Below are 22,361 nucleotides of genomic sequence, written 5' to 3'. Positions count from 1 at the left end.
TCTCGATATCCTTTGATTCCATACCTTCTCTCCATCTCCACTGCCTTCGCCCAGGCGAGACCCTTGCAGTGACCTCCTAACTGTTCCCCCTTTGCCTCCAGGCTTGCACATCATCTAATGCATCTTCTACAGTGCTTCCAGCAGATCCTTCTAAAAGGCTTCTTCGGTTATGCCCCTGTTGTGATGGACCCTTAGCAGTGTCTGAATTGGAGGGTCTCACAGTTCAATTCTCCTTATTAACACTCTCTTTGTTGATATTTTTCCTCCCCCAAGACAATTTCCATCTTGATTTGATCTGTATCTGCCTGTATTATTTTATAGCTTTATTGGGTCTAATTGGCATAAATTAATTGCGCCTGTTTAAGACATTTATTGATAAATTTTGCCATATGCATGCACCTGTGAAGCCATCACTACACTACAACATAATGAACACATTCATCACCTTCAGAAATTCTCTCTTGCCTCATTATAATCTCTTCCTCCTGTCTTTTCCCACCTATCATCTTCCCCTATTCCCTTTGCCAAGGGATCTAAAGAAAAAGGAATATATTTATATGCTTTTGGAATTACTTTTATATGAGGAGCAAATACCCAAAGCCCCTTCTCACTTGGGATCTTTGGAAGTGTTTACATTAAAAACAATCTAACCAGTTTACTAAGATGTATTGATTGTGTACTTGCTATCACTGGGTAGATAAGTTCTTGTGGGGGACAAAAATGAGATAAATACTTGACTTCAAGTTTTTATTCTGTAGTTGAAAGCATAAGACACACTTATACAATTAGCAGCCAGTGATCAATGTCAAATAAATATCAAAGCCATAAATTGAGTGATAAATGGAGATGGATGTGATGGGGTAGGCTTAACTGTTTAGACAGAGTTCCACTCTACCCGAATATGGGGTGTTTATGTTATCCACCTCAAGGCATGCATTAAATCACATTCTGCTAGACTTCAGTGTAACCGAAAGAGCCAGGGGTTCCAGAGTAAGAGCCATATTGAAATTCTGTGCCTGTGCTGACCTGTGACTTGTGCCAATAGTTTTCTGAGCTCAGTCTCTCTTCATTTATAAAAGAGGGATTTAAACCCCTGTCATAATATTGCAAGAATTAGAGATATCATATGTAAAATGTCTCTATTCTTGGTAGTGTCAATAATAATAATACTGTGCTTACTGTGGGCTCTTACTATTCTTTGCAATTTATATTTGTCTCATTTAATTCTTTTTTTTTTGAGACGGAGTCTCGCTCTGTCGCCCAGACTAGAGTGCAGTGGTGCAATCTCGGCTCACTGCAAGCTCCGCCTCTTGGGTTCACACGATTCTCCTGCCTCAGCCTCCTGAGTAGCTGGGACTACAGGCACCCACCACCGTGCCTGGCTAATTTTTTGTATTTTTAGTAGAGACAGGGTTTCACCATGGTCTCGATCTCCTGACCTTGTGATCCTCCCGCCTCGGCCTTCCAAAGTGCTGGGATTATAGGCATAAGCCACCATGCCTGGCCTGTCTCATTTAATTCTTAAAACAGCTTGAAAATATCATTTCTCTAAAAAGAACAACTTCAGTCACATGCCCTATTGATGAAAGTACTGCCATCTCTCGGTCGCAGGCTGTTTTCTTAAAATGTTCTTTATAATGTCTGGTATAAAGGTTCTTAGATAAAATATGGGCACTAAGAAGGTATTCGATGAATGTTCATTCCCCTTCCACACTGCAAATATTCATCTTAGCAACTTAAATGATTACTGGGTGAGATAATTAAACAGCTTTTATTTTGCAACTTTAGAGCTGTAATCAATTTTTATTTTCCCAGACACTTTTGGGGACTTTAGAATTGCCTGTCTAAGAGCATCTGCCCTGGCCTAGTGCCAGTCAGCTTTAAAGAAAGCAGCATGTGTTTGCAGCAAACTCGAGGATTAAATGCAGGACGTTCTGAACTTAAGATGGAGGCAGGAAAAAGGGTCTTTGGTTTAAAATGTCATCAGAGCATTGCAGCATTTCTATTTTAAAATTATAGCTAATATTGCTTCATATATTACTACCTACATAATGAAGTCACTACATATGAGAATATCTATCCAGTCACTTTCCACTAATTAGCTCTTAAGTCTTTAGGTATTTTACATCACATGTAACAGAATTATCAACAAGTATTATTAAGTATTATAGTGTGAAATGGTCCCCAAACGGAATTGAAGTTAATTGTAATAGTCTTTTGTGATGATAAAGTGTATGACTGCACCCTGCAATTTTAAAATCTGGAGTGGCTTAAGTATTAAACTTGATACCAAGGGCATTATTATTAAAGAAAAAAATTAAATGGCTCATGAAACACTTTTCTCAAGAGGTACTTTTTAATATTTCAATTTCTTTCTTTTAAACATGGTTCTGAAATGAAGCCAGCAAAAACATGTGCATAGTAGCTGCTAGAAAAATTCAGGTGTTAAGCAAGATGGGTCCCTGGTTGGAGATGCTATTAATACATAGAAAGCAAGCACCATTTTCAGTCCACTCAACCCACTATGGTGCTTGGGTACAGGATACTTGGCTTCCCTATGAAGGTCTTCCACCATGGTCTTAGAACTAATATTGAACTAACAATGCATTCTACTCTCTGGTAAATTCCCTAAGGAGGGGAATACTGGACAATAACATGGGTGCTATGGGAAAGGGTTACATGGTATTTTGGGGGGGAAAAGAAAGTGAACATTACACATACAAGTTCCTTCTCATATAGATAGTGGAAATTATTTTCATTTTAAAGAGTAATTTGAATTTGTTTTTTCCAGATTAGGAGTAAGAGGAAATAACTCTAAGGTCAGTAAAGTCTTAGAACTTAGTAAAGTCTTAGATGCGTGATTCATTCCTTTATTCATTATTCATTTGTCAATATTGACTGACAACTGTATGTCTGGCTCTGTTGTAAGGATTAACAATTCATATCCTAGTCAGCAGAACATCACATGTTCCTGCTCACATAGATTCTTAAAATCTTGTGGCAGAGACACACAATAAATGGTCTAAATTAGTGAAACAAATCATATTTCAGACAGTGATAATGGCTAAGAAATGAAAGCAAGAAAGAGATAAATATCAAGGTGAGGGTATTTAGATCTTAGATATCTCCACGGGAAAGGCCATATTATGAAAGCTACATTTAGGAAAAGGCCTGAAGGGAGGTAACAGTGCAAGTCATGCAGGTATCTAAAGGAAAAGTAGTCCAGGCCTGGGAAACAGCAACTGCAAATGCCCTTGGGTAGGAATGCCTCCATTGTGTTCAAAGACCAGCAAGCGGGGCAGTGTAGCTGGAGCTGAGTGCACAAGGCAGAAAGCAGTGGGATGTGAGATGGGGAAAAGAATGGGAGGCCACTCACTTGGAACCTTGTGGATAATAGGCTCTTTGATTTTTATCGGGAGTAAGATGGGAAGGCACTAGAGGGTTCTGAACACAGGAGTGAAGTGACCTGGCTACATTTTTAACAATATATATCTGACAGTTACGAGAGTAAAGAATACAGGTAGAAGTAAGGAGACCATTTTTAACAATTCAGACTCTTATTCCTCATTCTTCCTACCTCTATGGGGTACAAGTATATGACTTTTACAGGTGGGATAACTGAAGTTCAGATCCAAAGTAACTTAAAAGTTTTACAAAGTCGGTGTCAGAGCTACAAGTAAAGCCACATTGTCTGATTCTGAGACTCTCTATCCTATACTGCTGTCTCTCTGTTCTTTCTCATGCACAGTAAATGTTACAAACTAGCATGGTATATGGAGATACTCAGTTGTGTATCATAGCACTGGAGAATGTGCAAAGTTTGATACAAATCATTTATTAACAAAATCTGAAAACATGTTTTGTTTCCTTACATTAGGTCCGCTTGGTTTTACATGGATTAAACATTATTGTACATATGATAAGGGAAGTAAAACATTTACAATGAGTGTTTCAGAAATGAAATCCAGTGGGAAAATGGTGAGTTAGTTTTGTTCTTTGTTTGCTTTTTAAACTGTTTGTTATTTAAGTAATGGAATTAAAAGAAAAAAAAAATCACATTTGTTTCTGTAGTTAACATGTACCCATTTACAAAAAAAGAAGAAAGTCAAATGTTTTCTCTCATTTTTATGAGCTGAATGACTTGAAAAGAGTAGCCAGGGTCTTCTTTTAACTTGGCCATGACATATTTATAAGCAGTAGAGTTAAATGTAGTGATCCTTCAGTAGATTACAGAGGTATCATCTTACATTTCCGGCAGCAGAGTTATTTGTCTATGCTGTTGGTTGGCTAGCAGCCCAGGGAGGGACTGTCAATGGCTGGAGCAGGCTCAGGGATTCTGTATCTTTCCCCTGGGTAGCCTCTGTGGGAGGCTGCATTTGCCCCTGCATGCCTTGTCCCCTTCCGCACTGCATACTGTTTACCAAAACGCTGGCTAACAAGGTTTCTCAGAAGAAACCAATAGATGCTCATTTACCCCAAAAGTAAATTGGTCACTGAATGAATGTCTCACATGGCTAGTGCACAATATAGAATACAGTGTACTTTGTTTGAGGAAATGCTGCAGAGAGCTTTATTGTCTGTGGCATATAATCTTCTTGTGATTTAAAGTATGGATATGGCAAATGATTGAACTTGTGAATTAATTAGGTCACAATCTAAGTACCCTAAAGCTGGGAGTTACACTGAAGATAATTAGTCCAGCCTTATTTTAACAGATTAGGAAATGAAGTTAGTAGAAAGTAAGTGCCTCGCCCAGATAATTAGTGGTATAGATCATGGCAGAGGTAAATGTTGATCTAACTTAGACACATACTCAAATACATCAGTTGAAACTTATTGTACTTGGGCATTCATCAGAGTCTAATAATTCAAACAGAAAGGCATAAAATAAAGGAGAACATACCAGAGAAAAAGAAACCTTAGTTGCTATCATCCCAGGAAGTTATTAAGTGCCACAACACACCTAGTTTCTACTCTAATAGTTACTACTGTAAATCCAACATATGTGACAGTGAGTTAATAATGTAAGTAGACCAAGCCAAAGTTCCATTAATAAATTGATGACGTGCACAACCAAAGATAGAATTAACCACACATTAGGTAAATGTTCCCCTTCAAATAGACTGGCATCTCAGTTACAGAAGAGAATTCCTATGAATGTGGCCTATGTTGGATCTTGTCCAGAGAGTCAGTTTTAGTAGCAGTGGGTTACCAGCAAAACAATCACATGGTATTAGGTTGGTGCAAAAGTAATTGCATTTTTTCCCATTACTTTTAATGGGAAAACTGTAATTACTTTTGCACCAACCCGATATATATGATAGCAATAGCATTATGTCATGTATATACTGGAACTATATTATTTTGGTAGCTCTCTTGTAAACCTGAGCTAGTTATCATTTAAGGCTCTGATACAAAGACACACACATGATACTAATCTCTTTGCAATCCAGGGAGTTTTGATTAAGAGCAACAAATGTTGTATCCTAACAAGCACTCTATATATCCAATTGTGGTGTTAAGTGACTGTGTAACTTCATACCTTTTCTAAATCTAAGTATTGAGGGAATGTACATTATAGTATAATTTAACATTGTAAGTAAATATGTTGAAGGGTACTGGACAGGCATGTTACATAATTCTTTTAAATAAAACATGCATATGCCATTAATTAACAAATGGTTTTGTGTATTATGATCGGACAGCTAACATTAGGAATCAAAAAAAGACAGGGTGTGATTGTGACCTTTATACATAACCTATACTGTTAAACATTTTAATGTGGCAACTTGAGCTCATGTATTTAATATATTTCAGTTCACCTTGTCCGCGTGTTAACACTATGGTACTCTTCTTGTTTCAGAATGGTCTTGTTACTAGCTCACCGGAAATGTTTAAATTAAAATCTTGTATCCGACGAAAGACAGATTCAATTGACAAACGATTCTGCTTTGACATAGAAGTAGTTGAAAGGTTTGAGCTTTTCTTTTCACTTTATTTTTTTCATAAGCTAAACTGTGTCTTTCTGTATTTAAATATAAACATGAAACAGCATTCAAGTGTTTTTTAGTCTTTTAAAAAACAGTATACATGTTTATTTCATTCTTTCATGTTGTTATTGCATAATGCTTTTGAAAAAGCAAATCCAATCCAGGATGCTGGAAAACAGTAGCATCACTCAAAGCAGAATCAGAAAAATCAATATAAATGACTGTATTAGGAGAAAGTGTATGTAGTGGCCTCGTGGTCCTCATCACCATGAAGGAATCCAATGGCATATTTCATGGCTCCAGGATCAGCCTTTTGGTGGGCTTTTGGAGCTTGGTGGCCTTGCTTCCAAGGAATAAGATGCAGGTGGGAATACCATAAGCTTCTTTCAGCCAACTAAGTTGAATGCCTCCAGGATGCCTACTGTGTGCAAAGCACTGTTCTGGGTATTCTTAGCCCAAAGTAATGGAAGAGATATAAATGTCATGAATCTGAGTTTATGATTTAAGTTTACAATAAGAAGGGGTATGCTCCTTGCTCTCTGCTCTGTAATCCATGATCTGTCTTTCTTCTCCTGCATTACTACCACAATATTCTGAATACACTTGCTTATCGTGTGTATCCATGTATACACTTTGTATACGATGACTTACTATATATGCTCATAAACCATAGCCTATAGCTACAGGCATAACTCAGAGATATTGCAGGTTAGATTCCAAACCACTGTAATAAAACAAATATAATAAACTTAGTCACAGAAATTTCTGAGTTTCTCAGTGCTTATAAAAGTTATGTTTATGCTACAGTGCAGTCCATTAAGTGTGCAATAGCATTATGTATAAAAAATATACATCCCTTAATTTTAAAGTATTTTAAGTAATGTGAATGGTCATCTGAGTCTTTAGTGAGTAGTAATCTTTTTGCTGGCAAAGGATCTTGCCTCAATGTTGGTAGCTGCTAACTGATCAGCATGGTGGTTACTGAAGGATGGGGTGGCTATGGCCATTTTCTTAAAATGAGACAGCAGTAAAGTTTGCCACATCAATTGACTCTTCATTTCAACAAAGATTTCTCTGCACCATGCAATGCTGTTTGATAACATTTTACTCAGTAGGGCATCTTTCAAAATTGGAGTCAGTCCTCTCAAACCCTGCCTTACTGCATTGTCAGCTAAGTTTATGTGATATGCTAAATCCTTTGTTGTCATTTCAACAATGTTTATAGCATCTTCACCAGGAGAAGATTCCATCTCAAGAAACCACTTTCTTTGCCCATCCGTAAGAAGCAACTAGTCCTTTCAAGTTTTGTTGTGAGATTGCAGCAATAAAGTCACATATTCTAGAAGGCCCCACTTCTAATTCTAGCTTTTTTGCTATTTTCACTACATCTGCAGTAACTTCTTCCACTGAAGTCTTGTACCCCTCCACCTCATCCCTGAGAGTCGGAATCAATTTTTTTCAAACTGCTGTTAATGTGGATATTTTGGCTTCCTCCCATGAGGGACGAATGTTCTTGATGGCATCTAAAATAATGAATCCTTTCAAGAAGGTTTTCAGTATACTTTACCCAGATCCATCAGAGGAATCACTACTCATGGCCGTGAAAGCCTAAAGAAATATATTTCTTAAATAATAATAACTCAGAAGTCTAACTTATTCCTTGATCCATGTGCTACAGAACACATGTTGTGTCAGCAGGCATGAATATATTATTCTCCATGTAAATCTCTATCAGAACTCTTGGGTGACTAGTTGTATTGTCAATGGGCAGTAATATTTAAATATTTAAATATGCCTCTTTAAGCAGTAGGTCTCAACAGTGGCTTAAAATATTCAGTAAACCTTGCTGTAAACAGATGTGCTGTCATTCAGCCTTTATTGTTCCATTTGTAGAGCACAGGTAGAGTAGATTTAGCATAATTTTTAAGAACCCTAGGATTTGCGGAATGATATATGAGCATTGGCTCTGACTTAAGTCACCAGTTACGTTAACTCTAACAAGAGTCAGCCTGTTCTTTGAAGCCTTGAGGTCAGATAGTGACTTCTTTCTATCTGTGAAAGTCCTAAATGAGGGCATCTTCCAACAGAAGGCTATTTCATCTACATTGAAAATCTGTTGTTTACTGTAGCCACCTTCATCCATGATTGTAGCTAGATCTTCTGTATAATTTGGTGCAGCTTCTACGTCAGCACTTGCTGCTTCATCTTATACTTCTATATTATGCAAATGGCTTCCTTCCTCAAACATCATGAAGTATGCTAGCTTCATACTTTTTTTCTGCAGCTTATTCATCTCTCTCAGCCTTCATAAAATTGAAGACAGTTAAGGCCTTGCTGTGGATAAGACATTGGCTTAAGAGAATGTTATGAGATTATTGATTGGACTAATTTTAATATTGTTGTATCTCAGGGAATAGGAAGACTAAGGAGAGGGAGAGAGATGAGGAAATGGCCAGTCAGTGGAGCAGTGGTACACACAACTTTTATTGACTGTTTGCCATCTTATGCCATGGTTAATGGCACCCCAAAACAATGACAATAGTAATACCAAAGATCACTGTTCATATATCACATGCTAGATATAATAACAATGAAAAATTCCAAATATTGCGAGAATCACCAAAATGTGGTACAGAGACATGATGTGAGCAAATGCTGTTGGAAAAATGGTGCTAATAGACATGCACAATATAGAGTTGACACAAACAAACCATCAATTTGTTAAATAGCAGTATCTGCAAAGCTCAATCAAGCAAAGAGAAATACATCAAGGTATGCCTGTATCTAGTATGGCAATGACCCTATTCCTAGGCTGCTTTAAACTATGTTGACTCTTTTGCCCTGCCTTCTTATGATTTTTAAGATCCACTTATTAAGTTTCCCCTTGTTTCTCAAAATATCTTTTGGGATTTTGACTGGAGTTGCAGTGAAGTTTTCAGTGGGTGCGGAATAAACCTCTTTTTGAATATTTTACATATCTTTTTTCAAATTTACTTTTGGGTACCTTCCTTTTATTGTTATTTTGAATAGGATTCTTTTTTATGAGTTGAATTTTGTTTTCCTAACTGGTTAAGATTACTGCATAGAGAGGCTGTTCGTTTATTTATATGTCAATCTCTTATCTGACCTACTTGCTGAACTCTTTTTTAGTTTTAATAGTTTTGTGTAGAGACTTCTGGATTTTCTATGTAGACAAATACCAACATGTTAGTGCTTTCTCTTAACATATTCCGGTTATATAACCTTGGAGCACTTTATTAAACTCTGTAATTAGGTTTTTTCATCTGTAAATTAAGGATAATAAGTACCCACCTCAAAGGATTGTTTTCAGGATTAAATGAGAGAATTAAGGAAACATAACACAGTGCCTGTCACATAGTAAATATCCAGCAAATACTGATTTTCAGTATTTTATTGTTGGTATTACTACACTGGCTTAAATTCTCCAACATCAGATTATCTTGATATATATTCAGGATTCTCATGATCTGTGTTCTCATTTGCAGAAGAGATGTAGGTTATTATTTGTCATTCCAGGTTTTTAATTATAAAATATTTATAATGAAATTTTCATCCCAATGTTCCTCTTCACAGATCCCTGAATTTTCTGTTTAAGTAAATTCCTTTTTTATATTTTATATCTTTTTCTCCATATGCTAGTTTACTCCCTTCCTCCCCCTACTTTTTGTTTCTTTCTTTAAGTATATCCTCAAGTAACTATTTCAGAATGACTGCATGCAAGATAATTATTTTTAAATGAATTCATTTCAATATTGTCATCATGGTATAGAGAAATGCTTTGGTTTTAGTGTCTTTTTAAATATTACCTAGTTATGATATGAGGCTTTCCACATTGTTACATATTCATTGTAATTGTTTTTAGTGACTAGACTGCACCACATCAGGGTCGAGTTCTCATATTGTGGAATTCATAGATGGCTTTGAAGAATGTGACTTTCTCATCCTCTTTGATCATTTCAAGGGAAATAGTTTCAAACTAGTCTCCTTCAGACTGTCCTATACCAAAAACACTTAATGGTTTTACCACCTGTGATCATTAGAATTAAAAATATTTTTTGGCATGCCCAGTGATTTTTCTGAAAGTATTATACTTCAGTCTTTTTCTTTTTAAAGAAAGTTCCTATGTTTTTCTCCTCTCTCTTCATTTCTCTTTTTTTCTTCAAATTTCATCTTTTTAGCTAACTGAGGATTTTAAAAGTAATAAATGTGTAAATATATAAAATATTTGTTTTTAATAGGCATGGGATCATCACGTTACAGGCCTTCTCAGAAGCTAATAGGAAACTCTGGCTTGAAGCCATGGATGGCAAGGAACCGGTAAGACTATGATACATTCTATAATTTAGGTTTTATTGTCCTAATAATTATAATGTATGGAAATGCTTTTCATAATATACAATGTTTTGCCTGTAGTATAACTGAAAATATTAAAAAACGAAATCAGGGGAGTAGAGACTTTTACTGCTTTCCTAGTCTCACTCATGGCACATAACTCTACCTTTCTGACTTACTTTATAAGGGGGCTTTTGGGACTAATTTAAAACCCTAAAATTACTTCTTAAAAAATTACTTACACTCATCACCTTGGGTGCACCCATTAGGTTATCTTATTCCGTTAATAATTATCTCATGCCCCGTCTTTGCAAGGCCTGTACTAGGCATGTGATTAGAGTGATGAACAAGGTTCAGGGTAAGAACTGATTCTCTCATCAAAACCATTTTAAAAGAGTATAGCTTAATAAAACTGCCTGTGGCTTGACATTTTCACTTGCATGCATATCTCCATTTTTAATAGTTATTTTGAAATTAGTATGATAGTCTACTTACAAAAAATAGGAAGGCTTACATAAAAAGGAGGCTGAATCATTCATCACCGTCTGTTTTCTTAAAGAACACTGTTACTAGATCAGTAGAGGGTGAACACACAGAGGAAATAAGAGTCCCCATCCTGTCACCTGTTACTAGATCAGTAGAGGGTGAGCACAGAGAGGAAATAAGAGTCCCTATCCTGTCACTTGAGAAGCATTCTTTAGATGGCAAAGAACCTGTATAGCAACAGTGCCATACAAAGTGTGGTCCTCAGACTTTGAAACCCTCCCTCAAACTGTGTTGCCAGTCCACAATAAGATCAGTACAGAAATGGTGATTCAGTCTTTAGAAAATCGTGTAGCCACTTATGTTATTTTAAGCTTGTTAAATTTAATTGAAAAATTGGAACTCTGCATTGATTTTTTTATTTTCTATTTCAATTTTATTATATTTTACACAAATGTTAATAATAGATTTAAAAGAAAATTCACTCTTTTCCAGAAATAGTTGAGAAGCCCTGACTTAGAGCAAATTTAGGGAATAGTTTGTTAACCCAACAATGTACAAGTTAGGATTGTGTACATCTGAGAACATGCTAAGCAGGAAATTGGAAGAAGGAGCAATCAGGCGAAGTCCATTATGAGATACTTCCTGAGAACGGAACTTTATGCATCATACTGGGGCAGAGAATAAGATGCATAAATCAGATGGAGGTAGAACCTTGTCCAGGGCAGCACAGTCACGGATGGAAAGGAGTGGGAAGTGAGGGTATCTGAACCACAGGAAGGAAGTTGGTTGATGGTACACAGATGGTGCTATGGACCCAGCAGTTGTAGGACCTTGAAATCAAGACACTCTTTTTGTGTATTAATGTACAGATATCACCTTGCTAATCTTTTGTGCTGGGTCATTAACTGGAAGTAACTGATGGACATCCTTTGTTTTTTAGATTTATACTCTGCCTGCCATTATAAGCAAGAAAGAAGAAAGTAAGTCATGTTAATAGTTATTTAAAATTTTATCATGTAGTCATTTTTAACACAGAAGCATTATATGATTGTAAGTATTCTGGGAAAATAGTATAACACCATTGATCTCATGGTACAGCAAATTTGAAATTTTTATTTAAAATGTTTCTCAATGTACCACAAACTACTGGTATTATAGTAACAAAAGTTAATTTTTATTTCTTTGGTGTTTATTTACTTATTTACATGGCTTGCTTTATCTCTGATAGAGATTTGAGAAAGTTGATATTTAGCTCAATTATTTATATATTATATATAATATATAATTATATGATGTAATTATATTTTATTATGTATAATTATGTTAATAAATATATGATATATAATATATAATTATATATAAATAATCAAGCTAAATTATATAATTATATATAAATACTATATTTATATATCTATATCAATATAAATATATAAGACAGTAGAGAGCTCCTTTGTCTTATTTTCTCTGCTCCAGTTTTCTTACAGGTATAAGACTGAAGACATAAACAATTCTTGCTGGTTTTAGTGGATAGTAACTAAGAATGTAAAATATAAGGACCTTGTCATTACACATGGTATATGTAGGAAAAGATGTTTTTACTATATTATTACTAAATCATTAGTTTGTAGCCGTTCTTTATAAACACAGTTTATATGTTTTTCATCATGTTCTGAATCCTCTTTAATTACCTGCCAACCTCTTGCTACCTTTTTTCTGTGGTTAGTTTAGGGTATTTCCAGAAGTACTTTACATAGTCATTTTATTTGATATTTAAAATTAATTTGTGTATTTGTTGCTAGGGTTATTTTGTATAACTTTCAGAGCAATTCCAAGTTTTATGTAATGCAATGGATTTTGTCTTATGACTTCTAAATTTATTTTTCAAACAAACTCAGTAACCCTGACATTTACTTTTCTTATTTATTTTATTTTTATTTTTTAATACAGATGAGGTCTCATTTTGTTGTCCAGGCTGGTCTCTAACTATTGGCCTCAAGTAACCCTCCAACCTTGTTCTCCCAAAGTGCTGGGATTACAGGCGTGAGCCACTGACCAACCCTGACATTTAGATTGCTATGGAAATATAAGTTAGAATGAAATAAATAAAAACTAGGAAAGCACTCATTTGAAAGTTATAAATATTGAATGTATAAAAAGCCTATTATTTTATCTGAATTAAATGCTTTCTAGTGATTAACTTCAGAAATTATCAAAAGAAAATGCATGATGTAAAAGATCTTTCAATAATAATTTAAATAACTTACAATTTTAAAATTATTTTTAAATAATACTTTAAAAAATTGTTTCCAGTTTTTATTTTCACATTTACTTCCTTACTGGAATCAAGGAAAGTGATTAGTATAAAATCCTTTATTGCCAACTTTTATCTAATCACAGATACATTAACCAAATGGTAAGAGTTGTGTATGTACTAAATGTTCATACTTAATAATAACCTAAAAGGTAATCTGTTGTATACATTGCATTTGAGAAGAATGTGAAATGTGTTTTCTAACATTAGTTTGATTGTTGATATCCACTATAAGATTAATCCTTTCCCATTCAAATTACCCAAGGACAAATCCTTAATGGAAAACAATTGCACCTATATACAGTATTGAGTAGGGCTTCTGAATGGTGGCATAGTCAAGTTGATCAGAATATACTGATGCTTAATTAAATGCACCACCAAAACTAATGTACTTATGATGGAGAGGGAGTCTGCATCTTCATGCAGTACAGGATCATTCTTCTGGAAATAGGTATCCTGCAGTATCAGCCACCGGAAACATCACTGTGCCTTCAATTATAGTTATAAAATGGTGCATGTTTCAGAAAAGTAGCAGTCCTAGAGTGCATGTGTTTATATAATTTCTTACACTCTGGCTTTTTGTATGGTGTATTAGTTTCCTACCCAGTACTCTGAGCTCCTTGTGACAGAACCCGTCTCTTCTCCATAGTAGTCAATACAGGCCTTTCCTGAGACACGTGCTGAGCACGGATTTGCTCTTCTTCTCATTAGTACCAGTAGGCTTTTATTACCCATGGGAAGATTTTTGGTCATAGAAGAAATATTACAAACTTCTACTTTAGTGCTTAAATTTATGAATCTTAAGCTTTAAGTTTTAATATTTGATTTATTTTAAGCCATATGTTTACTTGAAGCCTGTTTTTAATCAATATACAGATCTTATTTGTAATTGCACTAACTTTTAAAACTGAGTCATTTTCACTTTATTTTGTTTTCATAATTCTAACAGAATTCTCCCATTTGTACATTTAATCAGTCAAATTTCTTTAGACATATCAACTGATGACAAAATAGTAAATGTTATTCTCTCAAAGTCACCCTAACTAGACAGATTTGTGATCCTGACAAATATAATCTTTTAAACACCTAGCAACTTTTTAAATCTAATAAATCACTTTATAAATGCAGGGATTAAGTACTATGTTAAAATTAAGTGTTGTAAACATTCTAAATAAATACACACAAATATGCATAGTGATTTCGAAAGGTCTTACTACTTTTGCATAAACTAAACTTATTGAAAATTACACTTATTTTTAGTTGTCACACACATGGAGATTCAAATTTCCTCACCCAAACGGAATCACTACCCTATTGAAAAGTCAAGACTATGGCAGGTGTTACCAATAAAGGAAACCCTGGCTTAAAGGCACAGGATTGGACTCACTTTCCAGAACTTAGCTGCCAGCAGCTCTGGGGTGGACATTGTGGTATTACTAATTCACCTGAGTGAGGCCTTTTTTTTTTTGAGATGGAGCCTCACTCTGTTGCCAAGGCTTGAGTGTAGTGGCAAGATCTCAGCTCACTGCAACCTCTGCCTCCTGGGTTCAAGTGATTCTCCTACCTCAGCCTCCCAAGTAGCTGGGATTACAGGCACATGCCACCTCGCCCAGCACCCAGCCGATTTTTTGTGTTTTTGGTAGAGATGGGGCCTCACCATGTTGGCCAGGTTGGTCTCGAACTCCTGTTTCGGGTAAATTTGTGTTTCAGTGATTGTGAAATTCTCATACCTGTTAGGTCTTGAATAAGTCATGTGAGCTCATTGTGTTAAGTGTTTAAATCAGTTTATATCTTTCTTTTTGTCAACCCCTCTAAATATTTTTTTGTACATCATCCTGTTCTTGAGATCTTGTATTTCTTTTTAGTTGATATTTGACTCCTCTAAAAGTATCATTGCTCAATTTTAGTATGTAACTTCTCCTGTAATTGGTATCGGAAACCAGTACCAGCCCTAATTCACCGGCCACTTTGAAGAGTGCTCGTTTATATCCTCCATAATTCAGATGGCTTCCACTTACTCTAAAATACTCTTGTTCTCCTTTGGAAACTCAGTTTTGCATAATATGTGTTAGTGTTTTTGAACTGCTGAAGACAATGAAGTTTAGGATGGTAAAATATAAAACTTAGGTAAAAGTTTATTTTGAATGCCAGCCATTTAGAAGCAATCATAACATCTTGTGCCTTCACTGAAAATCCTACAAGCAACAGTGTAAGAAATACCTAATGTTCTAAAATAGGGCCATAGTATGAATTTACAGAGAACAAATGCCATGGAATGAAGAATAAAATTATGCTGTGAATGTAGTTTCATGCTACTCTTTATAAGACTAACATGCAAAAGTCTTCCTACCTTGTATTAATAGTTACTCTTAATTTACCATTTTCAAAGTATGGATGCCGTAAATGAGACTTGTGTAATTCAACAGAAAGGAAAGCTTGAATCACCTTTATGAAAAAACATCAAATAAAAAACCAAAATATTGACCAATTACAGGGTATTGAATTTACAAATACTTTTCTCGTTGTAAAATACACTGCAATATAGTGAAATTGTAAGACTTTGGGAATGAATTTATTTTTTTAGTAGTAATATCTGTCATTGATATTAAACAAGTGCCATTCAATTAAGATTAGCACTAAACTAGTCCTCAATGACATGCATTTCAATTAAGATTAGCACTAAACTAGTCCTCAAGCCATGCCACGGGGGACATTTTGTGAAAAGTAGCTCATCCTTATGTTTTCCATAGTTCTGCCATTTGAATACATCTTTCAAAGGAACAAATTACGTTTTATGACATACCTTTCCTGCCCCAAGACCTCCATCTTGGGACCAGTCATTAACAGAGGCAAAAGCAGTTAACATTTCTTCTAGGCTTTCTTTCTCTGACATTCTCTATTGGTGCCCTGAGCCTTGTCCCCATTCAAATATGAGTTTTGTGTGATGGCTTCTGAGCTGGTCCTTCAACCCTGGGTCTGGAGAAAGTGAGCATTGTGAAAGAAAAGGCACTTAGGTCTCATTCTCTCATACAGTCAGTTCAACAATATTTCATTGTGCACCTACTCTACTCCAGGTACTGTGAATAAGAAAAAGGAAGTTCTTTTCCATTGATGTTTCCACTAATAAAAGTCAGTATTTACATGTGTAATCACAAAGTCACCTAACATTCAGTCCTTATATACAAAATTGCAGGGATTGGAACAGAAGATAATCTTGAAATTTCCCAACAGTTCTAAACTTCTGCTTGTATGTTTCAGTGACTTTCCTCAAGTGTACTTGTGTGTCTATTCTCCACAGCAATGAGCTTATTTTGCTCCTTATCATTCTATGCAATTACCATCTGTTATAAATGTTCTTGGGCTTCATTTTGTGGTTTAGAGAGTTCTGGAAGTTCTCAGATGTGGCTAGGTTATCATCCTCCTTCTTTACCATATAATCCCCCAATCTTTGATCATTGACAGTTTTCTTTTTATCACAGAGACCCAGGAAGATTGTCGTAGCTCAAGTGCTCTGCATGGGCAGAGCAGAATGAAAGAACAATTTGGGCCAGGGCTGTGGAGAGTTAACTGCCCATCCTTAAGGAGAAAAGAAAAGGTCCAGCAGGTGTCATGAACATTGATAAATGTACTCATTTATTTTTTATTTATTTCAGTTAACACATAGCATGATATTATTTATCTGTGATAAGGGACCTTTTAATCTGAAACAGGAGATCAGCAAAGTGAACTGAAAAGTAAAGACAAGTGTTGCTTTGTTGCTTTGTTTGCTACAACCCTGAGAATGTACTGTAAGGTCAAGTAGATTACATCTGTAAGGACATACTAGGTTTTGAATTGCTAGTAAATTGAAGGTACAAGGACTTTTGCTTTGTTAGCTCTGTGGAAGACTATTCTTTTTCCTTTCCTCATGGCTGTTTGAATTCTGTTGAGATTAATAGCTTTTGTGCTGCTAAACTGCCTTATGGAAACTTTTTGTAGGTTTCAATAGAAGCTTTATCCCTGAACAGTTTACATAGGGGAAAAAAAAAGGTTTAAACTGAACTTTTGATTGAATATATTAAGTTGACTAAGTTAATCGGTCTTCTGCTTCTACCCTCACCCATGAAGGCCAAGTATCATTAATGTTATAGAATTCTAATTCTCATGTTATAGAATTTGATAGTAGTTGTATTCTGGGTATCCCTCTGATTCTATCTAAAATGGAGGAGATACAGGGCTGGGGTAGGGCTTGGAACTGGGAAAGTGTTCACAAATATAGCTCATGTAAGCTGATAAACTCTAACCCTAATAGAACCCATCGGAGAAGGTACTTGAGCAATCCTGGTACAAACCAGTAACTAGCAAGCCATCAGTCAATAAGCATGTATTGGCTGCCTGCTCTGGGCCAAGCATTGAACCCAAACCAGCAATCCATATTTCTCCTGTGTAGGATACTTATCCTCCTCTCTGTGCTGTTGCCACAGGAGTACTTTGTCCTCCACTGAAGGAGAATTATCATTAATTATCAGCCCTTTCAATGGTGCAATTTGATTTAGTAATAACCCTTTCCATCGACATTTTGAACACTGAAGAGTTCTCAGGTGTTTGTGATTTTTTGTTTTATGGTTTGTTTTTTGGAGGTTAAGAGGACCCGTTTTAGTTGAAATCTCATGAGCACTGATGCCTTAAGTATAGTAACCCCTTTGTGGCTTTGGAAAATTGCTCATTTTCCATTACAGAATGTGTTTGCCCCTGACTTCCCTCAGAAATGACAATCCCTGTGACTACCTCATCCACAGTCCTTGGAAGACAAACTATATGAGCCATCTTGTCCTCTTTTCAGACCTCAGCAGAAATCGCTGGGTACTAAAGTGAAGGCACTGTCTATAGTTGATGGTTATTTGCAAAGCAACCATCAACAGGCCCTGCCACTGCTGCACTTTGCTGCCTTTGTTATGTGAATTGACAAGTCAGTAGTCAAAAGGGATATATTCTAGTTAAGGGAGGAAAAAAGTTCATTATGTAGGGTTGCCTTTATTTCAGTGAGTTTTGCCACAGTGAATTAAGTTATATACAATTAAATCAGAACTGGCCAGGTTATGCTTGGTAATCGACGATCCTCAAGTCTCAGAGGCTGATGACAATAAAGGTTCATTTCTTCTTTATAGTACATGTCCATATAGGTCAGCGGTGGCTCTCAACGTTGTTTTCACTCTGGAACTTGAGTTGGTAGAGAAGCCTCCCTTTGTATCATTGCTGATCCTGTGACAAGGGAAAAAGAAAATTACAAGCCACATACTGGCTCTTAGTGGCTACTGGGTAAAGACACGTGTCACTTCTGTTCATATTTCATTGTTAGTGAGTATCACATGACCAAGTCTGGCTTCAAGGATGCTGAGAAATATAATCTTCTTGCAGGGAGGGACAACAGATATGGGTAAACAGTAATTTCAGTTTGCTATAGTCTGTTTAACTCTAGTGAGAGGATATGTTTTTTCATTGTATTTATTGAAGTATAATGATCACATGGGGACATTTCTTAATATCCAACTTATTAAATAAGTGACAAAGTGATATATGCCTTTTTGAAAATCAATATTGTGTCTGACTGTCCCTCAAGCCCTAGTAATTTTAGCCATGTGGGAAGAATGCCTTATTCACGAAGTTTACATATGTAGAGATTTGCATTCTTCTCTAGTCAGTAATGGTAATGATAAGAGCCAATACTCTAAAGCACTTACTATATTCTAAGCATATGCTATTCTAGGAGCTTTGCAAATGTTAACTTACTTCATCTTTAAACAGTACTATGAGGAAGAAACTATTACCTTTATTTTGTAGGAGAGGAAACTGAGGCACAGAGAGATCAAAACCATGCCTAGTAACAGAGCTAACAAGTGAAAGAGTAACTACTGCCCCTGTCATCTAGTTAAAACTAATGACTGGCTTCTTTTATAATTTCTTCTTATGTTTTCCTTCATATAGCAGTGACGTGTAGACAGGAGCAGATAGGGAAAAAAACCTAGCATTGAATTCCTCTTGTTCCATTGTTAGGCACTCTTCAGTGTTTCATTCCATTTGTCTTCATCTTACTACAACTGTTTAACTTAGGTATTGTTACTTCGCTCATTTTATAAATGAAGGAACTTGAGTTTATAAAATAATAGGTACATGTCCACCACCTCAGACATACAGCAGTGATACTAGAGCTGAGAACTGGCCTTAGGTTTTCCTGGCCTTAAACAAAGTTGGACACTATTTCTGCACCATGAAACTACTCTTTCAGTCAAAGCAAAGGATGGGCAAAGGAAACAAAAATTCATGGTTATTTTTGCCAACACAGTATATTCTTCCACATCTCTGAATTGATTGATAGTGTTGTATTTACTCACATGATGGGAGCTAAGTACAGGATCCATGGAATATGTCAGAACAGAAGCATCCGTAGAATAACCCTACAGTTAGACTGACTCTCAGTAAGATTTTATTCTACATGTTAAGCTTTTGATATCAGTTTATTAGAAAAGATTGGAATATTGCTGCCAAATATCCCAGTATACTTTGGGGTACAGCCTGGTTATTACTTATTTTTCTCAAAATGCTTAAGAGAGAAATTCTGTTTTATATGTCACAACTATCTTCATTATATTTTTGTTGAAAGGAAGTTCTGTTGAAATTTTTTAAAAATGACTGTCTTTTTCTCTTAATACATCTTTTTATTGAAAAGCGGAAGAATGTGACCTCTAGTACCAAACATTTTAAATGTCAGGAACTTGCAGTTTTAATTGATAGAAAAGTGCTAGTGTCTTGTTTTTACCTAGGGTTACATTTTTTGTCTCAGTTTTTGTTGTTGTCCTTAAAACTGAAAATTAAATGATTCCTCGCTTTTCCATCTTACCTGTTTCCTATATTCAAGAAGTACTTTAAAATACCTGAATGCTTAGTGTTACGCTGGGCAGTTTGGGGTTATTGGAAGCAAGCAGTCTCTCTTTGGTGTCCAAGAAAAGCTTCACTCTTATGTAGGTAGGTCATCAGCTGTACTCTAATGAGATGCCATGGCCATTCATTTTTGTATGTTGAGTTCACTGAAAGTATTCACTGAGTTCTGTTCTCTTGACCTAGGACAGTGGGGACAAATAAATAAATGAGCTACTTCCCCTTGATGGCAATACATATTTTAGTTTTGACATTTTTATTTCTAGAGTTTTGAAGTTGTTTTTTAGAGTGCTAAACACACACACATATATGTATTTTTTTAAAATATCAAATAATCCCAAAATACCTAGTGAATTAAAAACGACAGTTTCTAACTGCTGCCCTCTTTCTCCTTACCAATGGTTTGCATATATATATTTGTGGAGTTTTTTCTTAGGAAAATAGAAACAGTCATATATACCCTCAGATTTTTAGATTTTGAGAAAATAGGCCTTATTGTCCTGTCGATTACTTTTTTCACCTAACAACACACAATAAATACCCCTTCGTGGTAGTACCTCTAGTTCCATTGTTAGGCACAGGTTATTCAGGCCTTTCTGTCAATCAGTTCAGCTCCATTGGCTTGCTGTGCCTAGAATTTTTTCAGTTTTTAGTTTGTTGCTGTTACCCTTTCTTGATTTTTATCATTATTTTTTTGATATATATTTTTTGTCTGGGGGTCTATTTTGAGTTACAAGAATGTTTAATCTACTGTCTTTAAATGGAAGTTAGTTTTAAATTTTTATTGGTTTGAATTCTCATTTATGATTTGAGAATATTTTAAAAATCGTGTCTCTACCACATGTGATGAAAATTTGTATCATAGTTCAAAAGTTTTTCAGTTTTCTCTCTGGGTGTTAGTTGGTATTTTTAAAATAAATCCTTTCTCTTTAAACAAGTAATCTCCTTTGATCTGGCCCCAAAACCCTTTAAAAAATTAGAATTGATCCAAAGAAAATCAGCCAAAAAAACAAAAATTGCAATTTCAGAATCCTAGGACCTTTTGGGGATGTTTAGTGACTGACAATGCATGTTTTGAATTATTTTAAATACGGTAGCAAAATGAAAAATAGAGCATGGAGCTTAGAATCAGACCCCAGTTAGAAGCCTGACTCTAGAGCTTAAAACTGAGAGCAGTGGAGGTTTTCAGCAACCCAGGGAATCATCTTGAGACTGCAGAGCCTTTTCTCCTACCTGATAATAGTTTGAGAATCATGGGAAAGGATATGTAAAAGGCTTTATGTTACAAGTTTCAATACATAATAAGGGTTTATTCTTATTGCATTTGCTCCTATCATTTGAAAAAAAAAAATAACACAAAGTAAAGGAGTAATGCTATTTTTTGGAAAAGTGGATCAGATCATTGTAATACACTTTCTGTGAAGGATCTTGGCAGGTGGATACAATAACTGTGAGGGTGAAGTTCCCTCTTCTACTTCTACCCCAAAATAAAAAGTCAGCTTCTAACCAAAATATTTGAAAAACTCAGTAACCTCTCTACTGTTGAGACATAAAGGGTCAATGAACAGAGCCAACTGAAGTGGGGATGTGAGTTCAGCATAAACACCTAATGCGATTTCTCTCTTATTTTCAGTGTATTTGAATGAAGCAGGGTTCAACTTTGTGAGAAAATGCATTCAAGCTGTGGAAACAAGAGGTCAGTGTTGCCTGATCAGTATAGCATTCCTGTCATGTGTCTCATTCTTACATAGAAAACTCTCAGAGTAGATGAATCAATGAAGATGTATTTGGTCATTAACATGGATTAATTTTAAGAGTGATATAGATGTATGTATCAGTATACAAATAGTTATACCTTGAGCTTTAGTTTACTAAAAATCATGCTTTAAGCATACTTCTTTTTTAGATTTTTTTCTAATATAGCCTCACTGTACTTTTTATTGATAAACTGTGCCTTATTTATTACTGCAAGCACCCCTTTGATTTTTTTTTTTCCATTGATTGAGAAGGTAAGATTCTTAAGGAGCTTGTCTTCGCTCCCTTCCTTCCTTATATACTTTCTTTTGCTGATTTGTCACTGCCAGAGCTTTGGCACCTTTCTTTACTCTAATCATGACCTCTGTCTTGAAGTCCACTCCAGTTAAATGTTGGACTCACTTCCAGGAAAATTTGGCTAAAGCAACATTCATATTGGGCTTTGGAGTTCCATAAACTTATATTTAAATTTTAAGTGCTGCCACTTCAACGTTTTGAGAAGTAGTTTCCTTGAATTCTCTGAATCTGTTTCCTCATCTCTAAACTGAAGA

The 22,361-nt window shown here is 35.5% G+C and overlaps 1 protein-coding gene across 2 annotated transcripts in view; it reads left to right on the top strand.

Moving 5' to 3' along the window:
- The window catches only part of ARHGAP42 (Rho GTPase activating protein 42), a 313,699-nt gene that overhangs the window by 253,545 nt on the left and 37,793 nt on the right, over positions 1-22,361 (top strand). For both annotated transcript variants that reach the window (XM_003910587.5, XM_009187162.4), the window contains 5 exons: positions 3,878-3,978; positions 5,864-5,973; positions 10,250-10,328; positions 11,770-11,809; positions 21,689-21,751. In XM_003910587.5, the coding sequence (XP_003910636.2) occupies positions 3,878-3,978; positions 5,864-5,973; positions 10,250-10,328; positions 11,770-11,809; positions 21,689-21,751 (393 nt within the window). The remainder of the gene's footprint in view (positions 1-3,877; positions 3,979-5,863; positions 5,974-10,249; positions 10,329-11,769; positions 11,810-21,688; positions 21,752-22,361) is intronic.

This window comes from Papio anubis, chromosome 12 (genome assembly GCF_008728515.1).
Source record: "Papio anubis isolate 15944 chromosome 12, Panubis1.0, whole genome shotgun sequence".
Lineage (NCBI taxonomy): Eukaryota > Metazoa > Chordata > Mammalia > Primates > Cercopithecidae > Papio > Papio anubis.
The sequence above is the reverse complement of the archived record's forward strand: the minus strand, read 5'-3'. Positions and strand labels throughout refer to the sequence as shown.